This window comes from Dothidotthia symphoricarpi (genome assembly GCF_010015815.1).
Source record: "Dothidotthia symphoricarpi CBS 119687 unplaced genomic scaffold P153scaffold_2, whole genome shotgun sequence".
In the NCBI taxonomy this organism is placed as follows: Eukaryota; Fungi; Ascomycota; class Dothideomycetes; order Pleosporales; family Dothidotthiaceae; genus Dothidotthia; species Dothidotthia symphoricarpi.
The window spans coordinates 1,550,475-1,565,285 of NW_022985009.1; the positions used below are offsets into that span (position 1 = coordinate 1,550,475).

Below are 14,811 nucleotides of genomic sequence, written 5' to 3' on the forward strand. Positions count from 1 at the left end.
CCAAAGTGAATAAGAATTTTCATCAAAATACGTCTTCACCGTGAAATTGGATTGGATAGCTCTTTTGAGACTGGTGCCTGTTCGATCAGACTGCTTGCCTTCACTTGACAACTTCACCTGCGATATCTTTTGCTATATATACCCCTCCCTCCTTCGATTGTCACCCTCAACTGACAACTCCAATCCTACCACTCTGCTTTACCCATACAGCTTCGAGCTATCTCACCATGGCTAACAGATCCAAGTACTATGTGAGCCGCGCCAGAATGGAGGTAGAGCTTACTACCCTCAATGGCTTAGCCTACGACATGACTGCGCCTGGCCGATACAACTGCTACGACAATCTTGTTCTTCCTTTCGCGACATGGGTGCGAAGAATACACGACGCGGCTCATCCAACCGACCGCGGTGACCTGGTTCAAGTCGATGAGAGTGACTACCTACAGTACCAGCAATGGCAGTCCAAATTCAGAGGCTTCGAAACTGATATCCAGTCATACATCACCATCGTCGAGCGGGGTGGTCAGCCCTTCCAGGACTCACTCGTAGCGATCGTACCGCCCGTCGCCGGTCCTCAAGGCGCGGACATCGACCGAGTTCAAGCAGCACGCCAATACAATCAAGCATGGGGCAACCTATACCAGGCATGGGTTGCGGCGGATCGCACGCGGTCTCCCTTTGATCAGTTCTCATTCATCCGGCTAGTAGCTCACGCTCATGGGACACGACAGTCCATCGCCAACCCCGCGCGATCCCGCGTAGAGTGCATCAGGGCACTTCGCCACGAGTGGGTGGGCCGGTTCATTCGCGCACGGCAGACGGTGGTCATGCCGAGACCCAAACGCAAGCACAACTACGTCTATGATATCAACCCTCCCCCGCCAGCGAAGTCCCTCAAGACAGTGGCAGAGGGTTGGGGTTTTGGCAAGCGAACTCCACCCTCGACCACCAACGATCCTGCCCCGACGCCCCAGGGTCTGACCCCGGTCAGACCCTCTGGCATTATCAACCGAAGAGTCGTCCACAACGGTCTGCAGGAGCAGACGGTTGCAACACGAGTGGATGCAAGCAACCTCCCAGAGCAGACTGGACGAGCCAGGCTCCGCATGCTTCTTGGGGAAAGCACCACTACGGAGACCAAGAAGAAGGCTGCCGAGGAGATGAAGAAGGCCGATGAGGAGAGGAAGAAGGCTGACGAGGAGGAGATGAAGAAGAAGGCTGACGAGGAGGAGATGAAGAAGGCCGAAAAGAAGCCATTCAAAATGTCTACTATCCAGGAGGCCAAAGATCGGATTCGTACGCAACGGAGGGTACTAGGAATATCCTATCGCACTCCATCTCCTGAACGCGCTCCCAGCGGCTCTCAAACTCACGATCACGCTCCCAGCCGCTCTCCAACCGCCCAACAGGGCACTGGTCGTCCCGCGGATTACGACGATGCACATGTGGTCATTCGTCGGAAGCGTTAGGCATAGTGCACACTCGATGGCAGGTGCAAAGGGGATACCAAGGTTTTCACTCGTAGGCATTTGGTAAGCGTAGGCTTTTATGAAGACGTGGAACATGAACAAATTTTGCCAAGCAAATATACATAGGTCAAATACAATTTATGTGGCCTCTCTTCCATCGGTCCGAGAGTTGCACCCCTGCCTCGCCCCATCTTCGTTTGCAAACACCCCCAATCATCAACATGCATCAACATGCAGTCATCCCTTGATCAAATATCGCATGCAATTGCTCCTCGAGACAACCACAATATAGCCGACATGCCACAGCCTCGCAGGAAGCAATGCGTGGGCCCATTTTATCCCCACGTCTCGCTTGATCGCACCCTAATTGGTAGGTATGAAACCACAAACAGGGCTGTACTTCAGCTCGCAGCCTCAATACGGGCTAGAAGCCAATCTTCTTTCCACTTGCAGTTTTTCCCTTGACCGGTCAATACTTCTTCGTCTTAAATCGGTTTGTTCCTTCTTCATGATCAACTTTTTTCTCCAACAAACACCATTTTCTCAGTCCACCCTTGCCAGACGACTGGTGCGATACATGTTCCCCTCATTCACTCTTAGCAAGTCGCAGCCGTTTTCAGTCTTGACGCAAAACCAAAGGTATATGAGCAAGAAGTTTGGCGCGAACTTTATCAAGACAAAAGTAGTACGGGACTACACACGTAAATATCAATATGTCTTTTATACATCAGCCAATTCCTATGGCCTCATTCGACTCATACACTGCGACGCAGCCGCAGCAACAGCCTGCTGAACCGTACACCCCAAATCAAGCACCCTTTACGAACACCATTCAATCCCCTATGCAACAAAACACTTTTCCACAAGGCCAGGTACAGCAACAACCACTTCAAGTCCAGCCGCCCCAATTCGTCGCATCACAACCTGCCCAACTTCTGCAAGCACAGTACCAACAACCTCAATTCAACCAACCTCACGAAGGGCCCGCAATGCAACAGCCAGTCTTCACAGCCCAACAGCCCTTCTCAGGGCTACCAAACATGACGCCTCAGCAGCTCCATCAAGTCCAACAAGCCATCCAAAACATGCCCCCAGAGAAACTCCAAAACATCCAGCAACAAGTCCAGCAAATGATCCCGCCACCGCAGACAACAAGTCCAACGCACATGCTACCTCAGCGACCCCTGCTACAACAGATACAGCCATTAGCCCAACCACTGCAACAACAGCAACCCCAGGGATCAAATTATACGTCCACCCCACCATCTGGTCTTTTCGGTCCCAAAAGACATTCAAGTCATGGCTCCGGTCCCCAAGACGCACAGAAGAGCGATGGCGTAAAGCGCTTCTTTGGGGATACTTTGATTGGCAGAGTAGCACGCTCGTCCGTCCAGACAGCAACCTCAATGGCCAAGATCCCCACCTCCCTCTCTCCATGGGGCGACAACAACCCAGTCACTCTCCCCAACGTACGCTACCGCGACGCCGTCCTCTTCACCACCTTCGCCTTCGTCGGCGCCCCCCTTGTAGACAGCGCCGCAGACGGCATAACCAGCGCATTCGGCGCCGACTCCTTCATCTCTGAGATCATAAACTCAGGCGCCGGAGCCATCGCAGCTTCAACAGTGCTGAAGTACTCCGTCTTCCAGATCGTGGAGCAGGCAATTGATAAGGGCATCATCGAGCACATGCTGCCTGAGGAGGAGAAGATGCTCGAAACAACAAGTGTGAAGAGTCTGCAAGTCGGCATCAAGCATAAGCTCATGGGCGTCGACGCCGACCTCCGCTTCGTGGGCGTGTATCCCAGTGCTAACCCACAGGCGTGTGAGAAAGGGTGGTTCTGCCCGTATCTCTTCGCGTCGGCCCGCACGCCCTCGATCCCACGCATGAACGACTTCGCCATTGCGCAGTCTTTCGGCCCATTTCTCGCCGGTACGTCGCTCCCCCCATCCCCATCACCACCCTTATCCCTCTAACCCCCAAACCAGGCGACTACCGCCTAGCCCACACCCTCCTCTCAGAAAGCACACACACGCTCTCCCTCTGCGCCCCCCCCCCAACCATCGACCTCCACACAAACCGCCTCCTCATCCTCTTCACCGCCATCTCGCCCTTCCGCGCAAACATGTGGAGCACCTCTCGGCGCCCGGGCTGCGGAACCCTAACCTTCCACCTCTACACCGGCTGTCCCGCGCTCGTCATCCCCGTGACGCAAAACGCGCCCATCACCGCGTGGTCGCCGTGGACGCTCGCGCAGATGCGTGATCCGGGGAGTGGGTATAGTGCTGAGTGGCAGCATGAGCAGATTTGTGAGTATCTGGATACGGTTGTGAGTGTGTCGCATTTGTTGCCGGAGGTTAGAGGGAGGTATGTGGAGGTTTTGGGGAGGGCGGTGGGTTTGGTGGTTAATGGGGCGTTGGCGCTGGAGAAGGCGAGGCCGTTGTTGGGGGTGATGGATCCGGAGAGGGCGGGGATTGTTATGTTAAGGTATTGAGGGATGGGATGTGGTGTGGTTATACCCCCCTCTTGGGGCTGATGATTTATGATGTTTGGTAGTTTTTATATCCCTTTTCCTATATACGACAATGATGATTCTTGTGCAATATCGACTTCTATGGTATGAATCTAAGTTGAGATGAGATCAAGTGTTCATCCGACAGCGTTCGAGCATCCTTACACTGGCCAACTCTGCTTCCAACCCAGGCCTCTACTCAAACACACATCCATCACCTAATCACACAAGCATTTCAAATAGACAAGAGTACAAGACTGAGTGAGTGAATTGGGAAAAACTATCAAATCTATAAACTTTTTAATGAAACTTTCTCCATCCTACACACAACGACTCCCGCAAACGCTAATCCTACTTCTAAAAAACAACACGACACCAAGGAAAAGAAAACTCATGGCTCTAGCCGGTCTAGAGGCCCATCAATGCCGTGGCACCAGGCTCGCTGCACACATACACAACGTCGTGGCAGTCGGTGAAGCCGTTGAAGCGAGTAGCAGAGCACTTGGTGTAAGCACCCATGTCCTCAAAGTAGAGCCAGTCACCCACATCGAGCTGCTCGCTGAACGTGCACGACGAGGAGATGATGTCGATGCCGTCGCAGGTGGGACCCCAGATGGAGTATTCGACCTGGCTCGGCGTGTCGTAGCCCGAGCGACGGATATCGTACAAGACGTCGTTGCCAGACTTCAAGACGCGTGGCACGGGATGCTGGTGGTCGAAGATGATGCTGGAAAAGTTGCCGTAGACGCCGTCGTTTAGGTACAGCATGTATGACGTCGTGCCCAGGGTAGCGTCAGCCACAGTGCGACGAGCAATGACGTGACAGGCGATAGTAAAGGCCGTGGAGACGTAGTAGCGTCCAGGCTCGCCGATGACGCGGATGTGTGGCGGGAAGTACTCGTCCAACGAAGCAGAAAGCACTGCAGCCATGGGCTCGAAGGTAATGTCTCCCGTAAAACCGCCACCAACGTCAAGGGTATGCATGTTGAAGCCAAGGATGGCCGCCTGGTCAAAGACGAAGCGGGCGTCCTGCACAGCCTTGATGAAGGCCTTCGGGTCGGATGCGCCGGAACCAACATGGAACGCAACGCCAACAACGTTGAGCTGCAGCTTCTTCGCCAGCTCAAGCAGCTCGGTGGTGGTGTCCAGAGATGCACCGAACTTCTGGCTCAGACGGCACAGACTGCCCGAGTCATCCGTCAAGATGCGCAGGTACAGCTCGGCGTCTGGGAAGAGCTGCTTGGTCTTGTAGAGCTCGTCGGCGTTGTCAAAGGTCATCTGCTTGACGCCAGCCTGGGCGGCGTAGCGGACGTACGACTTGGTCTTGCAGGGCTGAGCATAGATGATGCGAGAGGGGTCGACGCCGATGTTCAGGACCGTCTCGATCTCGTTCTTGGACGCACAATCGAAGCCGAGTCCTAGCGCAGTCATGAGGCGCAGGACCTGCGGGTCCGGGTTGCACTTGACGGCTGCTTGTGTGTCAGTGGCGGTTGTTCAAAAGGGGCTGCAATCCGACTCACCATAGTGCGGCTTGACACGCGCCAAGTTCTTCTTCCAGCGCAAATGCTGGCGGTAGACCTCGCCCAAGTCGGCGATGAAGAAAGCATCCTCGTCGCCAACGCCACAGATATCGTGGTCGATGGCCTCAACACGGCTCTTCAGCGCCTCCCCAATCAACTGCTTTGATTTCCTGACGCCATGGTTGTCATAGTTGCCGAGTGTGTCGTGGTTGATCGACTGCAAGTCTTTCAACGACAACGGGTATTCCTCGGTAAGCGAGAGAGCAGAAGGTGACATGCCCTGGATAGTGGTTCCTGGGGTTAGACTGGTGGTGGTTGTTCTGGTTCGCTGAGCGAGGGCGTGTTAAGGCGGCTTGAAAGGCGCGAAGCCGAGGCTTGGTTGTGGGCGAGGTCTCCCCGACTCTTCCTCTACGAGAGGAAGAACCTCCGAGAGCGTCCTATGCGGCAGCTGAGGGTTGGGTGATTCGAGGGTCTGGTTGGCGGCGGACAAAAAGAACGCGCGCTCAAGCTCTTTCTTAGACGACGGCAAACGGCGGGGGCGGGATGTTGTTGAGAACGTGAGGAGCTGGTCGAGTAGAGACAATTTGAAGGTTGAGGAGGAGCAGGGCCGAAGCCGTGGTGGTGTCGACGCCTTTGCAAGACCAAAGGCTGTCGGTGAGGGCAGGAGGGCTGCAGCAGCAAACAAGGCAGGCACGAGTGCTTGCTGGAAGGCGCGATCTGGGGGAGCGAACGGTGGAGGCGTGGAGGTGTGAACGAGGAGAGAAGAGGACAGGCAGGCGCACGTCAAATTTTGCCAGCGGGGAGTGTGCTGCGAATTGGCGCATTACTTAATACACAAACATCCGTGCCCAGGCCTCCTTGACATCATTCACATGTGTGCTCCACCTGTCAAGGCACGAACCACTCAGCTGTCTGGCCCCTTCGCTGACGAGGCTGCACTCGATCCTCACCGACACAACAGCCACCGATCCATCGACAAACATGACGAGCAGGATTTTTGTTTACGTGAGATCGATGATCAAACATGACAGCCACGCTTCGACAAAGCAAAAACTGCACTGCACTACCGATGGCCTTCGCACACGCCTTTGCACATGTGAATTCATGCAACATATGCTGAATTGTTACTCCGTTATGCCTAGGTATCCTGTTGTGCGCCACCTTCTGGAAGCGGAAAATCCAAGATCCCCGATCAAATATGTAAATGCCGCAATGCACGTTAACGCCCAAAGCCCAACGCCCGAAACCTGCTCCTTATTCGCGACAATGCTGACGCGAGCAAACAAAAAAAAAGACTCGCCTAGCGCATGTATGCAGCTCCTACGCTCTTTGGAGAAATATGGGCACGTCGGACAAATCTACCCCATACTGATTCTTCCACTGCATGCTCTTTGAGCTAGCGTGGCTGTGCCCATGTCGCGTTCCTGCACTGCCACCGAGCGCGCCACGGCCCTCGTACCCAAAGTCGAGCCCGCCAGTGTATCGATCCCAAGTCATCGGTTCTCCTGATATTTGAGTGGTTCGAAAGTTGACTGTGGCATCGCTTATCTCGGGAGTCTTGGCCTGGGTACGCAGACCCTCTCCCATCGATTTACGACGCTGTTGCCCCCAATGGCGAGACTGCGCTTCCCAGTTGACATCCTGCTGAGAAGCATTGTGCCTGTTCTCATACTGTGCATCATAGACGTGAGTTGTTGCAAACACAGGTTGGGGAGGAAGGACATGAGAGCTGGCGTCGAGATTCTGCATCTTCCGGTCCTCGCTGGGTAACTTAGACATGGCCTTGGTCGGGACAGAAAGCCTTGCCGTGTTGATCAAAGGCACAGGAGGGACGTCGTAACGACTGCTTCGCGAGCGGTGCTTCATATCCTTCCCTTCACTTGCTTCCTGTTTCAGATTATGGTGGCTTTTACGTCGGCGTTGAGGCATTTCTGGTTCAGCAGAAGCTCGATCCCTGCTCCGGAGGCGCGCCAACTCAGCAGCCGTTGCCGCGTCCATACTGACCATGGGTTTTGTTCGGGATGTTGCACTACCAAGTTGATGAGGATGTGTTGGTGATGTCACTGACTGTCTCCTTGGTAAATCAGACATCGCTGCATCGTACGGAGAACATCCAAGAGACGAAGCGATAGTGCCCAGATCGAGAACAGTAAGCGAGGGTACCGGCTCTTCTTTACTGGCCTCAGATTCTCCAACAAACGATTTTCTTCTACGGAAAAAGGAAAGGCTTTTCCGACGCGCAAGTGAAGCCGGTGTTGGTCGAAGTTCGATTAAAGCAAGCTTGTTCACAGACTCAGTCGGTGTGGAATCCGGAAGATCGTGGACAACTTCATTGGCAATGACGTGCTCTGTGCTCGCAAACGTGCTCGTTAGACATTCTATCCCCGGGGTTTGCGAAAGGCGTCGAGTGAACTTTGCTCGTATATTGCCAGGAACCTCCGGAATCTCAGAGTCCTTGCCTTCCCTGATGGCCTGACCTGATTGAACCATTGGAAGCTGTGCTTGCGACGGTCGTCTCTTTTGCAATCGCTTCTGCGATTTTGAAGATGCGCTCTCCTGGGAACCGAGCGATGTAGCTGACTGCGGAGACTTGGGCGAGGAAGTTGCATGTGGTATAGTCGCATCCAGTAATTCGGCTGATATTTGCATACTCGCTGGGCGTTCCTCATCAGCTAGCAGTGAGTATCTCGAGTTCACGGAGGGAACCTTCAAGATTGAGGTAACGGGGCTAGTTTTTTGCTGTACATTGACGACATCCTCGTTTTGCGGTGAAGTAGGCGCTGTCGCACTTATCGTCGAAAGCCTGCTTTTGCGTGTCTCTTCACGAGCCAGTCTTAAACTACCACCAGATGAATACCCAGAGTCCGCGGTATCAGCAGTCCGCGCTGGAGGCCGACCAGCCGCTTGCTTTCTCCGCCTCTGAGAAATTGTCGTTTTGTTGTTTTTGCACACATCTGCGGGATTTGACGTCGCAACCATAGCCGAGGGCTCTTGACACATCGCACCGTCAAGTACATGTGCTGCATTCTCGGCGCGAGGCGGAAGTTCAGGGGCGAAATATTTGTGACCTTTCATGTCTTTTGATTCGGAATCTCTTCTGAAAGGAGTGCTTGGGATTCCGACCTGGTACTCCTGGGCAAGAGTAATCGCATGTTGTGGCGTTTCGACGGTCTTGTGTGAGGTCTTGACGCGTCTTGTGTCCTCTGGTTGTGATGAAGAGTTTGTGGGATGATTTTCCACGGGTTTGGTAGTGATGTTATGTCGCAGGTTGGATCGGGTCCTCCTTTCGTTGTTAGGGACCTCAAGACCGCGATATAGTGGAGGAGTAGTTGGAAGGACAGACGATTTGCTCCTCTCGTGGCTGCGGTTGTTGGTGTTGGCCGTTATCTGTGAGCTGACGCTTGAATTTGCCACCGAAAAGTAGTCCACTTGTGCAGGGCAATACGGCATCTGCTTGGTTGTACGAGTGCTCGGTGCAGGTGATGGTTCCCCATTGATGACTGCAAGTGTTCCAAGCTTGAATGTCCCTAGTTGACAATAATCCGTATCTCCAGGAGTTTGTGCTCGAAGTGTAGATGCACCATTGTCATCTTCAACCAGGTCTAGAGCTGTCAAAGGCTTTTTGGGAGAAGCAAGGCTTGGACTGGGCCGCCATTTCGCTTCTTCTTTGGTATCAACCTTAGGCGCTTTCCAAGACTTCCATCGGTTGCGGTTGTCTTCGACAGGAGTGGTTCGGGTTGCGACACCCGGTGTTTGGATCAGGGATCTCCGTCTTGTGAGTGATGAAGATGATAAATTTGCCAACGAAGTTTGGTGACTGAGTTGTGGCTCATCTGGGATCGCGTTATCGGTGGAAGATCCAAGAGCGGCATCTATTGAGTATGATATGTTAGTGAGAGATCCATAAATACATGGAAGGACGCGTGACAGTTGCGATGCCAGGTGCTTTGTATGGATTGGTCCGCTCTGGAGTAGTGTGTAGATCCATGCCGTATACATTCAAATGTGATACACGAGGCCGTGGCTCGTGATTTGGGATTGCAACTGCACTTACGTAGAGCTGCAAGATCTTCTGGAGAGGCATTCTTCTTGACCTCTTGGAGCAGTCTGATGGCGGCTTCTACGTCCATCTGCGTACCAGAGGCCGACGAACTGTCCAATACTGGAGGACCAGGAAGCTGGTTCACTGAGAGCCCTCTGCCACTGAAGCATGACAAAGAATTGGACCTTGACTTTGCCAGCGAGTTTGACCTCGAAACTACGACCGACGACCGTCCCCGTACGTGTGCAACTGGCTCGCGTGTCTCGGCTTCCTTGTTCAAACAGGTCGACTCTTTGTCAGACGGCGGGAGTATTGTTTCCGCGTGTCTTGAATAGGCCGAAGCCGACGAGTCAAGGTAGAGGGTCGGACCGTGAGTGTTCGTGTTCGTTTTGGGTTTAGATAGGCGATTGTACTGCGCAGCGCCTTGATCGTCGCCCATGTCGTTAGGCTTACGACGCGATTTGGAAAGTGAAAAGAAGCCCATGATGGACAACTCAAAATTGACTTTCAGACTGATTCATGGTCAGTTAAGAAGCAGAGATGCCGGGGGCGTCATAAATGGGAGGCTTACGTTCAGTGAAGTCTGGAACGCTTGCAGTGTGAAGGCTGGCATATACGAGGAGGTTAGTGGTACATGAAAATCAATTCCATGCCAAACTTTGAACAAAGATGGGTCGTAGGCTCCATTAAAGCCATCGGTTGCATGCGATTACGAGGCCATCATGTTGCAGAGTGGAGAGAGCATTGCAGAACAACAAACCTGAATGTCTTCGACATGAAACTGGGCAGTGCGCCTGGAATCGAGACTCGTAATTCATCGACCAATCACACAAGTTGGATACCTGAGACAGCGAGACTAGAATCCAATCAAGGTGGCGGGAGGGCGGAAGATGCATGAACCTGGCGTGCATCTTGAACGCACTAGGACGTGTGACCGCTGATCGTGTCCAGCCTCATTCGAATGTGGCACCATCGCAAACTGAAGCGTAACGCTTAGCCGTCTCGTGAATTTCCATCTGGGAGAATGTTCCGTATATGTAGGTTCGACCGAGCTCAAAGGACGCATGGGGTACCGTTGTATTCAAAAGCCCGCCATGTCATCACACATTCATACCGCACGAACATGTTTTACCTTACCCCGAGAAATCAGACAAATCGACCAGCCTATATGGTTGTCGCGAATGGTTGAGCAAGGTGACTTCATCTCATCTTACTGAGAAATTATCTTAAAATCACCTCAACCACTCCTCGGAGCTTCCTGACGTCCACAACCGCCAGCGATGTCTGGCACTCGCGAGACTGAGCTGCTCGACGACTATTAGCATGCACGGAATTGCATCGCTTGCCTAATCAACGTTGCGCATCAGAATCGGTAACGGAAGTGCGCGCAAGACCACGATGTCGCATGGTCAGGGACGGTTGACCCAAACCCTGGTGTCTCGTCTTCTGCGCTCCGATCGCGATGAGATACGGAGGGATTGCGCCGATGGTTGTGGCTTCCTGTGCAGAGAGAAACCGTACGCCTCCAAGATCAGGTATAGCGTCACCCAACTTGGCCTCAACGCCACATCCGAAGACATGCGTCTCGGTCGCATTCTCATGTTATCGACCACACTCAACATCGACGGATTTAGGCATTACACTCGTCCGGTATTTGATCTGTCATAGGTGACGTGGTGACAGAGGCTCGACAAGATCGCCTCCCGGATCGTGCCGGGAGCTTTGGCGCGTACTAGTGACATCATAGTTTCCTTTTGATGTCAACAGTCTCAAATGAAACTTTCTTCACGCGTCGCCACTTTTCTTTGCGTGGATTCTTTATTACCCTTTCATCATCAGGTTATTACCTCCGTTGACAATTTCATCTTGTCGCTCTTGCGTTTCGACACGTACCCTCTGCCAAACGCGCAACTTCCGTAACTTCTCAGGTACAACAACATTAACACCAGCAACATTTCTGATTTGGTCGACGCTCGTATTTCCACCGCAAAGAACCAGCCTCTTCAGGAGTACTATCCATCATGTTGGGAATATCCTATTGGGTTGTGCCCATAATCTCTGGAGTAGTATGGGGCGCCATGCTTATCACGATGCTTGTGTACTGGGCCACGACGGGCAAGCCGCATTACGTTACGATGAGCGAGGGCCAGAATATTCCCTACATCTCTGGTAAGTGTCGATTAAGCTTTTTCAATGAAGACATTGACTAACAACATGTAGATATCGGCGCGGACACACTCAAACCAAGTACGCTTAGCTCTTCCCTAAGAAAGCTTACTTGATATTACCATGCTAATTGTATTAGTGTTCATTGCGATGTCTGCAGTAACAGTCGTTGCGTTTGACCTGGCCTTTCTCTTCGAGCGTTATCTTCGTCACACAGGCAAACTGGCTGCGAACACTTCCCACTGGCAGAAAATCTACTCGCTATGCGCTACCCTCGCCGCGATCGCTGGTGCAGCTGGTCTCATTCTCCTCACTATCTTCGACTGCAAGAACCACAACAGGTTGCATAACATTTTTCTGTGTGTGTTTATTGGAGGTTACATCATCAGTGCAATCTTCATCTGCTGGGAGTACCAGCGCTTGGGGATACACTACCGTGAGCACTCAGTTCTGCGCTACTCCTTCTGGATCAAGCTCTTCTTCATCATCGCTGAGATCGCGCTTGTCGTCGCCTTTGGATCCATGTCCAAACTCAACCACTGGAACACGGCTGCTGTGCTTGAGTGGCTCATCTCCTTTGTTTACGTCGCATTTGTCCTCAGCTTCTTCATCGACTTCCTCCCCGTCATCCGCACAAAGAACACCCAAAGCTACCAGACAGAGATGCAAGCAGCAGAGGAGGGTGGATCGACACAAAACCTCGGCTACAACGCGGCGGATAGCCAACAATACTACCGCGGACAGCCCACAAACGCGATTCCCCTGGCCAACGGTCATGGCAACCATCATGCGAACAGCCACTCCAACGGTCACACGGATATCTACGTGCCGCATGTTGGAGACGTCAACCCCCAAAACGGACACGTTCACGGTAATGGGCACCATGCTCACAACAACGGCTACACCAACGGAAACGCTGGGTACCCAAAGCCAACGGACCAAGCCCCTCTCGCGTCGAGGAACTTCTAATTTCCACTTGATAATAGAGCATTTCCCTTCTATACATACCCCCTTCTTATTATCATGATTAGAATGACATTGTCTTTGTTTGCATCGGGCAGTTTTGTTGCGTTGCGTAGCGTTTGAATGATACCATGGTACATATATTGGATATTGGGAACCACGTTTAGCATGGTGCGATTGCATTGGTGGTAGTGTTTTGTAATGTATGAACTCACTGAGTTGGTTTGATTTGAGAGACTAGACAAAATAATAAAATATATACAATAACTAAGCATATCTGGGACATTTTGTAATGTGATGTTTGGTTGACTGAGTAATATTGTATTTGTCTCAGACACCAAGTCTCGTAATGTCGAGGGCATTGTATAGGATAAAAAGGCTCAATGACTGAGTATTCAACTTGGTATCATATCTATCCATTAATCTAAATCATATGCCTGTAAATGCCAGTTCCAGTCCTATAGAACACCATCCTCTCCTTCCTATAAACGACCCATTCATTTCCTGTAGCTCTTCTCCTCCACATATCTTCTCTTCCTCTCCACCCGGTCGTCATCATACCCAGACTCCCTCTCCCTAGTACGCTTCCGCCGATCCTCCGAATCACGACTCCTGCTCCTCTCCCGCCGATCCCGCTCACGCCTCTTATCACGCCTGTCTTCCGAATCGCGACTCCGGCTACGATAGCGGTCTCGTTTCTTTTCTCGTCTGTCGTCAGGGCTACGACTGCGGTCGCGCCTGTCGCGATCTTTTCGGCTGTCACGACCGTCTCGCTTGGAGCTGCGGCGTTCGCTGTCATAATCGTCGTCTCTATCTTTTTCTCGGCGCTTGTCTCGTCGGCGGTCGCTGTCATGGTAGTCGCTTTCTCTGTCGCGTCTACGGTCGTCTTTTCGGTTTTTGTCGCGTCTTCGTTCGCTATCGTAGTCGTCGTCGCGCCGCCGATCTCCGTCGTCTCTTTTGGCTCGCCGCTTCTCTCGCCTTCGCTCGTCCTCATCGTCCTCGTCATATTTGCTCCTTGCCTTTTCTGGCTTCTCCTCTGGCACCATGTCCTGATTTTGCAGCTTAACCTTCAACTCCTCCTCCGTGATCAGCTCGCCTGTGTGCTTGTTCCGCAGCGTGACTGGATTGTATGTCTGCGTAGCCTTCTTCCCCTTGCCCTTGGCTTTGATACCCCATTCGCCCAGCTCAACGCCAGTGGCAGCCTCCTCCTTCGCGCCAATGCCGAGTAGCGCAGGTCGTCGCTTGACTTCCTTCGGCTTTGGCGCAGTACCATTGCGCCCAATGCCCTCGCCGTCTTTCCAGCCCATACCACGGAGAAGTGCGGCGCCGAAGCCTTCAATGGGTGTTGCTTCGTAGGCTTCGAGCGTGGGTGCGTCGGGCGCGTCGCGGAGATCGTCGTACAAGTTTTCTTCTTCGGTTTGAACGGGAATTACGTGCTCCTCGTCAGTAGATTTGCCATTGAGCAGCGCGTCCAGTGCTTTCTTCTCGAGGCGCTGCTCTGTGGTAAGGCCATCGTTCTCGTCGATGTCCATGGGTTCGCCAGATTCCGCAGGGGTAGAGGTGGTCATGTCCTCTTGCGGCTCCTCCTTCTTTTTCACAATCGTGAGCCCGTACTGTACTTCCGGCTCCTCCATATTTCCCACTGTGGCTTCATTCTGCGCCTGCTTCGGCGCTGCCCTTGCCAGCTGCTTCCGTCGCGCCTCCTCGCGCCAATTGCGATTTGACTGGGCTGGAATGATGCGCGGTCCCTTCTTCTCGGTCTTGCCACTAGCATCGAGCGCGCCTCCTTCTGCTGCATCCCATCCCGAGATCTCTTGTTGTTTTATCGAGTCGTCTGGTTCGTCGTCGCCAAGCGCAAGGCGCGGTCGCTTCGCCTCTTTTTGGAGAAGAGAAGCTTTCAATCCGGGTTTAGCTTTTAGGCCTCCCAGCGACATTTTAAAGCCGCCCTGCTTCGGGGCGGCCATCGTGACTAGGGAGCGTGTAAAGGGCGCGTTTTGTGGAAGGTCGTTAAGTGGGGATGGGTGTGTGGAAGTTGGGAAGAGAAGAGAGCGGGGAATCCAATGCGTCTCTAATCAAGTCAGAACGTAGAGACAAAATGGGAGCGTAGAGAGAAAACTAGGTATTGGTGTTCACTCAGAA

At 52.8% G+C, this 14,811-nt stretch overlaps 7 protein-coding genes across 7 annotated transcripts; 3 read left to right on the forward strand and 4 right to left on the reverse strand.

The window, feature by feature from the left end:
- The first annotated feature begins 39 nt into the window (after positions 1 to 39).
- On the forward strand, positions 40 to 1,632 carry P153DRAFT_363195 (uncharacterized protein). The gene has a single exon (XM_033667321.1). It carries the CDS (start codon positions 228 to 230, stop codon positions 1,467 to 1,469), a length of 1,242 nt encoding a protein of 413 aa, XP_033528604.1. The 5' UTR covers positions 40 to 227; the 3' UTR covers positions 1,470 to 1,632.
- Positions 1,633 to 2,248: 616 nt separating this feature from the next.
- Positions 2,249 to 3,513, forward strand: P153DRAFT_272306 (uncharacterized protein; the record flags this gene model as incomplete). The annotated part of the gene is made up of 2 exons (XM_033662915.1): positions 2,249 to 3,401; positions 3,458 to 3,513. Coding segments are annotated over 2 exons (1,209 nt in total), but the record flags the coding sequence as incomplete, so codon positions are not given.
- Positions 3,514 to 4,389: 876 nt separating this feature from the next.
- P153DRAFT_280721 (ornithine decarboxylase) lies at positions 4,390 to 5,778 on the reverse strand (the record flags this gene model as incomplete). The annotated part of the gene is made up of 2 exons (XM_033663088.1): positions 4,390 to 5,450; positions 5,502 to 5,778. The coding sequence occupies 2 exons, from the start codon at positions 5,776 to 5,778 to the stop codon at positions 4,390 to 4,392; spliced, it is 1,338 nt and encodes a 445-aa protein (XP_033528606.1).
- A 66-nt stretch (positions 5,779 to 5,844) lies between these two features.
- Positions 5,845 to 6,484, reverse strand: P153DRAFT_381401 (uncharacterized protein; the record flags this gene model as incomplete). Its single annotated transcript, XM_033670041.1, has 2 exons — positions 5,845 to 6,218; positions 6,403 to 6,484. 2 exons carry the CDS (start codon positions 6,482 to 6,484, stop codon positions 5,845 to 5,847), a joined length of 456 nt encoding a protein of 151 aa, XP_033528607.1.
- Positions 6,403 to 10,281, reverse strand: P153DRAFT_392826 (uncharacterized protein). Its single transcript, XM_033671184.1, has 3 exons — positions 10,115 to 10,281; positions 9,556 to 10,055; positions 6,403 to 9,373 (listed from the first exon to the last, which is right to left on the reverse strand). The coding sequence occupies exons 2-3, from the start codon at positions 10,025 to 10,027 to the stop codon at positions 6,822 to 6,824; spliced, it is 3,024 nt and encodes a 1,007-aa protein (XP_033528608.1). The 5' UTR covers positions 10,028 to 10,055; positions 10,115 to 10,281; the 3' UTR covers positions 6,403 to 6,821.
- Positions 10,282 to 11,388: 1,107 nt separating this feature from the next.
- Positions 11,389 to 12,693, forward strand: P153DRAFT_107512 (uncharacterized protein). The gene is made up of 3 exons (XM_033661885.1): positions 11,389 to 11,712; positions 11,764 to 11,790; positions 11,849 to 12,693. The coding sequence occupies exons 1-3, from the start codon at positions 11,565 to 11,567 to the stop codon at positions 12,676 to 12,678; spliced, it is 1,005 nt and encodes a 334-aa protein (XP_033528609.1). The 5' UTR covers positions 11,389 to 11,564; the 3' UTR covers positions 12,679 to 12,693.
- A 335-nt stretch (positions 12,694 to 13,028) lies between these two features.
- P153DRAFT_363200 (uncharacterized protein) lies at positions 13,029 to 14,783 on the reverse strand. Its single transcript, XM_033667322.1, has one exon. The coding sequence runs from the start codon at positions 14,634 to 14,636 to the stop codon at positions 13,170 to 13,172; it is 1,467 nt and encodes a 488-aa protein (XP_033528610.1). The 5' UTR covers positions 14,637 to 14,783; the 3' UTR covers positions 13,029 to 13,169.
- Positions 14,784 to 14,811: the final 28 nt, after the last annotated feature.

Bases quoted from the DNA above. Each gene is read 5' to 3' on its own strand.
- P153DRAFT_363195 (XM_033667321.1), top strand. From the start codon at position 228: ATGGCTAACAGATCCAAGTACTATGTGAGCCGCGCCAGAATGGAGGTA.
- P153DRAFT_392826 (XM_033671184.1), bottom strand. From the start codon at position 10,027: ATGGGCTTCTTTTCACTTTCCAAATCGCGTCGTAAGCCTAACGACATG. The intron at 9,374-9,555 runs GTAAGTGCAGTT...CATACTCAATAG, and splicing joins AGAAGATCTTGCAGCTCTAC to ATGCCGCTCTTGGATCTTCC.
- P153DRAFT_107512 (XM_033661885.1), top strand. From the start codon at position 11,565: ATGTTGGGAATATCCTATTGGGTTGTGCCCATAATCTCTGGAGTAGTA. The intron at 11,713-11,763 runs GTAAGTGTCGAT...AACAACATGTAG, and splicing joins GAATATTCCCTACATCTCTG to ATATCGGCGCGGACACACTC. The intron at 11,791-11,848 runs GTACGCTTAGCT...TAATTGTATTAG, and splicing joins CGCGGACACACTCAAACCAA to TGTTCATTGCGATGTCTGCA.
- P153DRAFT_363200 (XM_033667322.1), bottom strand. From the start codon at position 14,636: ATGGCCGCCCCGAAGCAGGGCGGCTTTAAAATGTCGCTGGGAGGCCTA.